This window comes from Musa acuminata, chromosome BXJ1-9 (genome assembly GCF_036884655.1).
Source record: "Musa acuminata AAA Group cultivar baxijiao chromosome BXJ1-9, Cavendish_Baxijiao_AAA, whole genome shotgun sequence".
Lineage (NCBI taxonomy): Eukaryota > Viridiplantae > Streptophyta > Magnoliopsida > Zingiberales > Musaceae > Musa > Musa acuminata.
The window spans coordinates 39,898,957-39,909,932 of NC_088335.1; the positions used below are offsets into that span (position 1 = coordinate 39,898,957).

Consider the following 10,976-nt stretch of genomic DNA (forward strand, 5'->3'; position numbering starts at 1 on the left):
TAACTTTCTCTTTTTACAAATCCTACAAAACCTAAGCAAAGCTACAAATTGACTAACCTTTTGCAGACGTATATCGCAAAGATACATCATAACTTAAACAATCCCAACTAAATCTGAAAAATTCATACAAAAATACATCATGACTTAAGTAACTCTAACCAAATCCGTAACTTTGCCGTAAAAATAACTCATGACTTAAACAATTTCAATTAAATCCATGACAATAGGTAAGCGCATGGGTTCATATTATAACAAGGCTCAACTCATCTTTGAGATATTTCATTCATTCGTTCAACTGAATAGCTTTATAAAAACCTGCAGACCCGATTATATTTATCTATACTTTTATCAAATGTTCCTCTTCCAATCTCGGCAACAATAATGAGATTTCTGTAATTTAAGAAAATAACAATTATTAAAAAGTTTCACAGGACAAATATGCAGACGCTAAAGTACTTGCAGTAGCGTTGATGTCATAGTTCATTGACTTGTACAATGACATTCCACTGGTCCAGTATATAGCAGAACGAACAGGATAAACATCTTCAAGTTTGCTACATGTCCCAAACCAAATTTATTCAGTAAACTGATCTGTTAAACATAACAGATTGGAGACTCCCTTGATGGCCACGGCCGCGATCCTAATGTGATTCCTGTTCGGCAGCAGGTGAGGTACAAACATTATTTTCAATAACTCTTTACCAGTGTCAACAACCGGCTAGGTGTTCTTACCAAAAGAAGTTATCCAATTAGTCAATGAAATACCACCAGTATTTTACCAAACGAAGTTATCCTATATGCAGAAGATGTAAAAGTTGAAATTGATAAATACCATAATTTTAGAACCAGAAATACTTCTGACCATGGTTTAGCAAAGTCTAGCATAAACTCATCGATTCAAGCCAAATGAAGCATATGTAAACCACATGAAGTAATGTAATTCGATAATCTTGCATGGTACAGTCCAAGGTTGAGTCTTCAAATTAGATATTTCAAGCATGATCATAAAAATGTGGAACATAAGAAAGAAGCTCCCTTTATTGTATAAGAAAACAGCTGATTTCGTTATATTTTATCAATATTCAAATCTAGATAGTTTAAAATGAGCATGAAAATACAAAGTGAAAACATATCAACCAGAAAGATACCTATAGTGCACTAAAAACAGACTAGAAAGAAAGGAACTAAACTAGCAAAGGATATAATGCAAAAAAAAATTACAGATATGATCCAAGTATAATTGTGCCTTGTACCAGACAGGTGGATTGAGTATCCATTAACCACTTTGTGGTCTCATCTAACTTCACATCAAGTCTGAATTCCCATCCTAATATGACTTCATCCATCAATAAAAAGTGTGGTGGTAGTATACATAGAAAAAATTCCCATGGAGAACACTCAACAGCATATTTTTTGTCAGGGTCCAATGGAAGAATGCATTTACGTACGGACACTGGTCCACCATTTGGCAAGACATCTAATTTACCCTTAATGATTTTACCACTTGCATCAATCGTCATGAACAATGCATCTGCAACACAATTTTGTAAAGATGGGTAATCAAACCACATCCTATAGAATGCCTTCCAGATATTTACTAATGTTGTCTAGCTCTTCCATATGGCCACATTCCATGATGCAACTTAATTGTCTACCACCTACATAATATCATCCTGTTACATGGATGATTTTACCCTTGCATCAATCATCATGAACAATGCATCTGCAACACAATTTTGTAAAGATGGGTAATCAAACCACATCCTATGGAATGCCTTCCAGATATTTACTCATGTTATCTAGATCTTCTATATGGCCACATTCCATAATGCAACTTAATTGACTACCACCTACGTCATATCATCCTGTTACATGGACTTACAGTCAATCATACCCAACCAGTCTTCCTAATACAAAAGTCTTCCTAAGAAAACAACAGGACTGGGATAGTGACATGTTCTTATTTATCATTATGGATGGAGCATATTTAGCAAGGTCCATAAATCAAGCAGACTCCACTTACCCTCTCCTTTCTTGTGACTACCATCATTGAGGATATTGATCATATCTTCATGATATGTAATGATTTATCAGATGGATGGAGCATAACTCACAAGGTCCATAACCCTTATTCCGAATATGCACCTGCATACTATTGCTCTGAATTTAGCAAATGGCACATATGTGTACACTTCATGCTCCGGTGCAGGGAGGAACAACTCGAGTATAATTAAAGAATGAATGATGGCCAAAACCATGAGGTTTGCTCAAGATCTCATACTGCACAAGGGATGGGGAAATCACTTGTCAGGAGATGATATTTAATATGGTTTACTGCTTCCCTTTTATTTCCTACTTTCCAATCTCTACCTGCAATCTTTCTCCTAAAATTTATAATAGATAAGGCAGGCCATTTCCTCAAATAGTATCAGCAGAAATTTGCATTCTTCAAGTGTGAGGAAGTTTGAAATAAATTTATGCACATAGTAACTGTACAAAATGCTTGATCAAAATTAATAGTCCAATTGTGCAAATTATGTAAATATGAAGTGATGAGCTAAATTTGATCCATGCAAATGTCTATGCTCACATAAAAGAAAAGCATGTAAACTTTATTCAAATAGGACTTTTTCATTATAGGTGCTACATCTGTTATATGCTAGGACAACCAGGTAGAAGGCATATAACGGTTCTGTCCCAAAGGGCACAAGCAGGATAATGAAACATGCCCAAGTAAAACAGAAGAATCAAACAAACTTAAGGAGTAAGTTGCACAGTAGTACCTCATGTTCATGTCCATGGCCATGAGAGTGGTCGCCATGTCCTTCCCAAGGATGACGCCAACCCTATGAAGATAGTATTGGTACCATAATATATATTTAGATAGAAAAAAGAACCAAAAATCAGTGGATATGTTAATATTCTGATAAATGAACTTACCAACACTACTGGACCATCCTGCTTAGCCCTGTAAAGTATCCAGAACCTGCAAATAGAAAAAAAAAATCTGCAAATGGATCACCGTTGTCACAATGTTGAAAAAAATTCTTCACAATATGATCTATTTTTTTGACTAAATGGCAAATACAGGGCACACATGCTATTGTATACTTGCTATGTACAAGTGTCACCATTGTCACTATGTTGGAAACAATTCTTCATTTAATACAAATCTATTTCTTTTGGCTCAATGGCATATACAGGGGATGCACATGCTATTGTACACTTGCTATCTACAAGCACTCAGTGACACGTATTAGCTGCATTCCAAATGGATGACCTCCAAGCAGTGAATGAGAACATGACCTTGTGATAGACATTACACTGATTTTGAGAATAAATTGACTAATATACAACCAGGTGATTGGTTTGCAACCACCCCGTGTCACCTTCCATCAAAACACACAAGGTGTGGCTTGGATCTTCCAGACCTAGATGGCCATTGTTCATCCCCCTCAATTAAGCTACCTGAACTTTCCAGACAACTTCCAAACACTTGGCTGTACTCGAGTCAAGGAACATAGTAAACACAGTAAGGGCAGTCCCCTTGTAGAACTAGTATTGTGCAAATTGTTCAGCAATCTTCTCAGGAAACCATGTCACAGAGCTGATTGAACTCAATCGAAATCCTGGCCCGAGTCCATCAAGCCAAAGTTCCGATTGATTTCAAAGGATGGAACCCTAAAGGATGGTGTGTACAAGGAAAACAGCTACAAAGATTAGAAGGCTCTAGGGAAGGAAACCAATTTCAAGTCCTAAAGCTGCAACATTCAACATTTAATGGCTTTGCATAGAGCTTATACAAGGCAGTCAATCGTATTACTGCCTTGCTTCCAGGCCACATTCAGAAGTGATGTTGCAATAGCTTATCTTAAAAAATATCACTATGCCCATACATTAAGTTTAAACTAGAATGTAAATCATCATTCAAAAACTTCACTATGTCATGTTATTTTAAGCCCCAAAAATTGGACAAGATCTGACATTAAAAAACAAATTATGTAAAGTGCTTTTATATATCTACTGGTGATATGTTAACCCCAATTATTGCTGGAAACCAACTATGATACAAATGACAACTCAGATAAGTGACCAAGGGTTTTGTGTTAGGACAAAAATGATAACCACTCAAGCAGTATAGAAAAGCTAATTGATCAGTAATCAGAAAAGGAGTTGTCATAAAATAGGCATCATCCGAGACCAACTTTCTGTGATCCTAACGATGCCATTTGTAGGTCGTGACAAAGTCCCAGTCAACTGTGACAGATGGAAAACCACACGGACCAACAGAACCAATCAAATGTTCTTCAGAAATAGATCGATCATAAATTTTAAAAAACTAATTTTTATTGTGATTCCTGATTCTCCTTCAGATAAAATGATGGAAGCAAACTGTTACCTGAGACGAGAGTAAGCCAAAAGGATAGCTTAAATTCGAGGTGTAGAAGGGAGGAATTCTTGGTTAGTCTGTACGATCTATGTATCAAGATTAAAAATTAGACCATAGATCCCGGAATACGGCCTAAGACAGACTGACTGTTAGATCGAGGACAGCAATGACCACCATTTAGGGGTTCCCCACGGATTAGCATCAAATCTTACCAGATCAGAACCCCAGTACTTACAAGAGAAAAATCTACACCCTTTCTTGAGAGAAACATCTGCACCCTCTCCGGTAACCATCTCGATTGACAGATCAAAAGGAGGAGCTTGGAGAGTTAGGGTTCAAGGTAAGATTACCACATGATGGCGCAGAGGCCCTTCCCGGTGACAACGTGCCACCGCTTCGGGTGGTGGATGGTGAAGCCCTTGTACGTCGTGCTCCCACCGTGATCCCCGCCGCCGCCCATCCGTCTCCTTCTCTCTCGATGAGATCGATCTACCGATCTGCTGAATCGCCCGCCACAAGCGAAAACTCACCACGAGCGTGGATCTGGACTTAACAGGTCGAAGTCGGATCGGATCTACATAGGATCCGAAAATGATGGGATGTTGAGTCGATTCCTGCCCTACGTATTGGAGCGGGGTATCGGATTCAGATCAAATACATCCGACTTGTGAGGTTAATGGATCGGATCCAAAACCCAGGTCTCATAGCCAAATCATAGAGGTGGTATCTATTTTAGATGAGCGTCTGAGATTGATCACTGGTTGTCCATAAATATAAATATATATATTATTTATTTATTTATACATGTATGTAGACGTATTATATGCCATTCTCTCTCTCCCGCTCTCTCTCTCTCATTGATAATAATCATATTTGGCTGGGTTATATCATATTGTATTCTCAATAAATTGTATTCTCATATAGTTTTCATATTGTATTCTCAACGAATCTTCATATATTGCGAAAACATACAAGCTACAATTAAACAAACTAACAAAGTTTGCCTATGGACACGATGTGCAACAAAAGGAAGAGAGAGAGAACAAATAAGAACATTTTTTAAGAGATAACTAATAACTTGTATTTTAAAATATAAAAATCTAATAAAATTTTAAAAACTAGAATGTCTCGTCAGTTTTTCTTCTCTCCCCTTTCATAGATCTTTTGTACATTTAATGCCTCAACCCTAATTAATAAATCATAATTTATATTATTCTCCTCAAGTAAAAAAGAATTTATTCGTAAGTTATTGTCATTATTTTCATGATAAACTAATAAATCCTAGATGTTAAATTTCAAATGGGTGTGAATGTCAGGAGGAAGTTAAATCTTATAAGCATTGTTATTAATTCTCATGAGAACAAAAATTAATTTTCTTCTACGAGTTTATTATAAGTGTTTATTGGAAAAAGACCCAGATATCCTTCTTCAAAGTTCTTCACACGGTAATACTTGTTACCTTTTTCTTTGTAAACTTGGTTATTAGCTTCTAGTTTTTATTTACTTCTTAATGAATTTATATTATGATAATGGCATAATCCTCTCTCTTTTGACTTAATAAAAGTAATTCAGATAGAATGATTAAACAATCTCAAATATATACTTATCAGTACAACGATTAATCATAGAGTTATAAGCAAATTCAACGTGATAAAGCATGAAATTTCAATATTTTGAACTTTTTACATCATAGCATATTACCCCAGGTTCTGTTAACAATCTCATGTGTTAAATTTCTTTCATCAACTCTTTCAAAACTAATTAAAAAATTTAATATCTCTATATGATGTATTTAATGTGATAGATTAGGTATTCTATAAAGTTTGACCACTTTATAAAAATAAAGATTAGTAATATAAAAAACATCCATGGTATTTTTTTAAGAAATGCAATATGCCATTTTGGAAAATTGATTTGCACTAATAATGATAGAATTTATACCTATTTAAATTTTTGGTAAGTCAATCATGAAATTCATACTAATATTTGTTGAATTTTAAACTTTTATGATGAAATCAATTGAGGTTATATTCTAATGAGTATTTGAGTAACACAAGACTAACTTGGATCATAAAAAAATAAATCAATTAAAGTAGGAGAATCCATCGCACATATAGATTTTTTGAAAGCATGGAAAGGTAAATCTCTCGAAAATCAGAGAATTTAAATTTTTGACTCTATTTTTTAAGTCGACGCTTACAAATAGCTCATTTATTCTTACTTGGGATAGCAAGAAAAAGAGAAGAAAGATAAAGAATTCTTGAGGAAAAAAAAATTGTAATCTCTTAAAGTGTTGAGTCTCTTCCTCCTACGGTTTAGAAGTCTTTTTAAGGGAGGAGTGAGGTCTAGTATAAAGATTCTCTCTTGAACTTATGAAAAGGAGAAAGAATTGTAACAAGGATAGTTAATCTTTGCCTGTTGAAAAGAAAATTGGTAGTGAAAGCTGATAGTCTCGAGTAAAAAAAATTAAGACTAAACGTATGTCAGGACGATTAGAACTGCTATAAATCTAGTTTGCATTTCCTATATGCTTTTCATTCTAATTGCTTACTGATTTAGTTGCTCGATATTTTTACTCACATTCCAAGTTAAATGTATTTTCAATATGGGTTTGATCAAAAAAAAAATTTTAAATCGGTTCTTTATTTCGAAAGCACTAATCCCTGCCCACCCCCCTTTACGATCTTAACAATTGATATCAAAGCCAAGTTCTCTCGTTTGGTTTAACACCCAAGAGAGATTAAATAGTTTTTTTGGTAATTAAGAGTGTCACTCCATCACTCATCTTCTTATATTCAATGGGACGGACTACTTGTATTAAAAAATATGAATGAAAATTTTCTTATTTTCTACAGATTTTAATTTATGGAATATCATTGAATTTAGTTTCAAAAACCCTTTAAATCAATGAATAAATGAAATAATTTTGAGAAGAAAATATTTTCTTTAAATACTAAAGTTATGAACACTTTATTTTATACTTTAGATAAGAATGAATTTAATCGTGTTTTTATATGTAAAACTATACATGATATTTGGCATACATTTAATAGACACAAGTAGAGTTAAAGAATATAAGATTAATCTTTTAGTGCATAGTTATAAATTGTTCTAAATGAAACCAAGCGAAACCATTAGTGACATATACACCCATTTTACGAATGTTGTCAATGGTTTAAGAACTCTTTGTAAAAGTTATAACTATTCTTGAACTTATTAATAAAATTTTATGATCTCTTCCAAAAAAAAAATGCTTGATTTAGAATATGAGTAAGTATAATAAGTAATTAAATTAAAAAGTAATAGCAATAAAGAGTATAAAAGAAAATGCATATCAAATTTATAGTAGTTCAGTCATCGCGACCTATGTTCACTCTCAATTCCTCCTCCGTCGAGACAATTGGCTTTTACTAACGATCTTCTTTCAATAGGTAAAGATTAACCACCCTTATTACAATTCTTTCTCCTTTTCATATATTTAGCAGAGAACATTTACAAGTCTCACACCTCCCTTAAAATGTGCTCTAAACTTGGAGAGGAACACTTAACACTTTTCAAAGTTTACAACTTTAAATCACAAGCCTTTTCATTCACTTTTTTTACTATCTCAAGCAAGAATGAGTGAGATATTTATAGGCCCCAAATGACTTAAAAAATGAAGTAAAAAAGTCTCATCCTTGGGTTTTCAAGTTCTTGGCGATACTACCGATAGTGCTAGGTAGTACCACCGCTTACAACACTGAGCACTAGTATTAACACCGCCCAATCTAGGCGATACTACATCTTGATATCCTAGAAGACTATGTACGAGTGGTACTACCGCTAGTTTGGGTGGTACCACTGCCAGTCTGGGTAATATCACTGCTAGACACTAGTGGTACTACCATTGGGTTTTTCGAAAAATGTACACTTCATATATTCTAGCTCATAGGTGGTTCCATTGCCTGGTCTGGCGGTGCCATGGCCTGACCCAATTATGGGTTATTGAATAAGCCTTCGAATAGGTCTAAATTAGTCTGATTTAGGCTTAATGTACTAGTCATAGATGCCTTACAAGCTAATCACATAAGTGATGGCACGTGTGACATAATATGCATTCTTTCTTCTTATTATATTATTTGATATTTTATCACTTTATATTGCTTGTTCCATGAATACATTATGATGTCCATGGATCTATGTAATGAGAATCAGATTATGATAAGATCACAATAAAAAGATTGATTTAACACAGATCCTAAATAATCCCGGTCATTGGTTGCTCGAGATGGATATTTAAATAACCGTATAGACTGATGTACTATATACTCATACATATGATGGAGATAGTTAGTCTCGTAATTACTCGTGTGAGGATACTAGGGATATAATGCAGGTGCTCATTGGAGAATGAGTTCACTGATTGATCCACTCATGGAATGCTGGATGGTTAATGATTTCTTATTATTAGACAGCGATTTCGTAGTCCTAGTGGTGTATATGGTCCTTAGACTTGAGACATCAAGAATGTCATGTATGAGTACTCCACTTTTTGATACTAAACTTATAGGTCTAGAGGTTCCAAATCTAACACAATTGATCATCGAGAGTGGCAGCCAACCTTACGAGGACTATTGAGTATTGATAGAGGATCATTTACTCTCGGTGTTATAAGAGGAATGTCTCATGTGTTATTACTTAGATAAATCATTGGTCAAGGTCATTTATGTTATGATCAAGAGCGGCACTAAGAGAGGGGGAGCGAAGTCACTAGTGTCCACTGATGGTCTTCCTTTAATAGGCAAAGACTAACCACCTCTTTATAGTGTTTTCTTCTTTTTACGGGTTTATGAGATAACACTTACAAGCCTCACATATCTTTTTGGATGATTACAAAGCTAAAGAGAGGGAAGAAGACTCTTCTCACTTTTGCAACACTTTTAACACCCCAACACTTAGAGTTTTTTTTCACACTTTGTTTGCACTTTGTTACATTTTCATGCAGAAAAGGGTGGGGTATTTATAGGTCCCAATGGCTTCAAAATTGGAGCCAAATAGTATCTCATCTAGGGTTTTCGGGGTATTGGCGGTACCATCATCTAATACTCTAATAATGGGTGGTACCACTACTTGACAGAGTCTCGAATACTGAGCTCTAACAGTACCATCGCTTGATAGGCAAGTACCACCACCTAGAAGGTAATAACTACCGGTGGTACCATCACCCAATCTGGGTAGTACCACCGCTCAGACCACTTGAGAGACCGTTCCCTAGGCGGTTCCACCGCCCCAGTCTAGCAGTGCCATCGCCAAACAGGGTCTAGCAACTTGGTTGGGCCTTGAATTTGACCAAAACCAATCTAATTATGGGCTCAGTTTGCCCCTAACTAAGTTAGTGGGATTACCCCCTAAACCTAATCCTAATTAGTGCTAACTATAATTCTTAAGGCATATACTAAGCAAATTAAGTCTGATTAGTCTAGGTTTCTTCTGGTGAGCTTCCGGTGATCTTCCGACGATCTTCTAACGAACTTCCGATGATCACTCGGTAATGTTCTAGTGGACTCATGGTAAGCTCCTTGGCTTCACGACGATATTCTTAGTGAGTTCCTATGAGCTTTTTTGGCAAGCTCTTGGACTTCTCGGTTAATTCTAGTGGAATTTCTGATAAACGTCCAGACTTTCGATGAACTCTCGAACTCCTAACAAAATCTCGATCTTGACTTCAGCACTTCATTTTGCTTTATGCCTTGATTGCTATTGTAGTTAATCCTGTACACTTTTCTCAATATATAAATTTGATCAAATAATTTATCAATTAATTTCATCATCAAAATTCGAGATTCAACAATCTCCCTCTTTTTTATGATGACAATCAATTGACGACGGAGTTAACTTTAACTCTCCCTATCTATATGCCATACTTGAGAAAAGACACTCTTGAATTCAAGGCTTTTGAATTCAAGTATTAAACCAATAAGTAATATTCATTTAAACTTATCGACATACACATCATTATACCAATCATGATTTACTATCTAAAAGTATGATATCACGTATTTATCACAATACAAATGATGTCAAGGCATGACATCTATTTTTAAGTCTAATGATGATAGATAGTCATCATTTTTAAGTATGATACGAATTTCAAATATAAAATTTAGCAAAATAATAATTCTCGATAAGAGATGACAATTCATCATTCCTAGGTATGATATCAATTATAAATAGCAAATTAAGCTCATGATACCTTATCATAATGATGCACAATTATCAAGTATTCATGAAACATTTCAAGTATCTTCGATACATATGATGCATATGAAATACATTTTGATATATTTCAAGTATTTGTGATGTGTTGCGATGTATTTGACGATTCCAATTATATTTCAAGCATTCATAAAATATTCAAGCATTTATGATAAGATACATTTTATACATTTATCTCAAATATTCATAATGCCAATTTGTTATCAATTTGCCATATTTCTCCCCCTTTGTCATCAACAAAAAGGAGAACCATTCAACAGTGTAAGTGTAGTAAAAAAAAAAAAAAATTCAAGCATGTTCCACACTAAGTTATCTAAGTTAGCAAAAATGA

General features: G+C 34.7%; 1 protein-coding gene across 2 annotated transcripts; it reads right to left on the reverse strand.

Annotated features, from left to right (window-relative positions):
• Nucleotides 1–369: 369 nt before the first annotated feature.
• On the reverse strand, nucleotides 370–4,921 carry LOC135593516 (NADH dehydrogenase [ubiquinone] 1 beta subcomplex subunit 2-like). Of its 2 annotated transcripts, none has more exons than XM_065083625.1 (4): nucleotides 4,741–4,919; nucleotides 2,941–2,986; nucleotides 2,784–2,846; nucleotides 370–653 (listed from the first exon to the last, which is right to left on the reverse strand). In XM_065083625.1, exons 1-4 carry the CDS (start codon nucleotides 4,848–4,850, stop codon nucleotides 642–644), a joined length of 231 nt encoding a protein of 76 aa, XP_064939697.1. In that variant the 5' UTR covers nucleotides 4,851–4,919; the 3' UTR covers nucleotides 370–641. The 2 variants fall into 2 exon arrangements, with proteins under 2 accessions (XP_064939697.1, XP_064939696.1); XM_065083624.1 differs by lacking the exon at nucleotides 370–653 and adding an exon at nucleotides 755–793 and having other exon boundaries at nucleotides 4,741–4,921.
• Nucleotides 4,922–10,976: the final 6,055 nt, after the last annotated feature.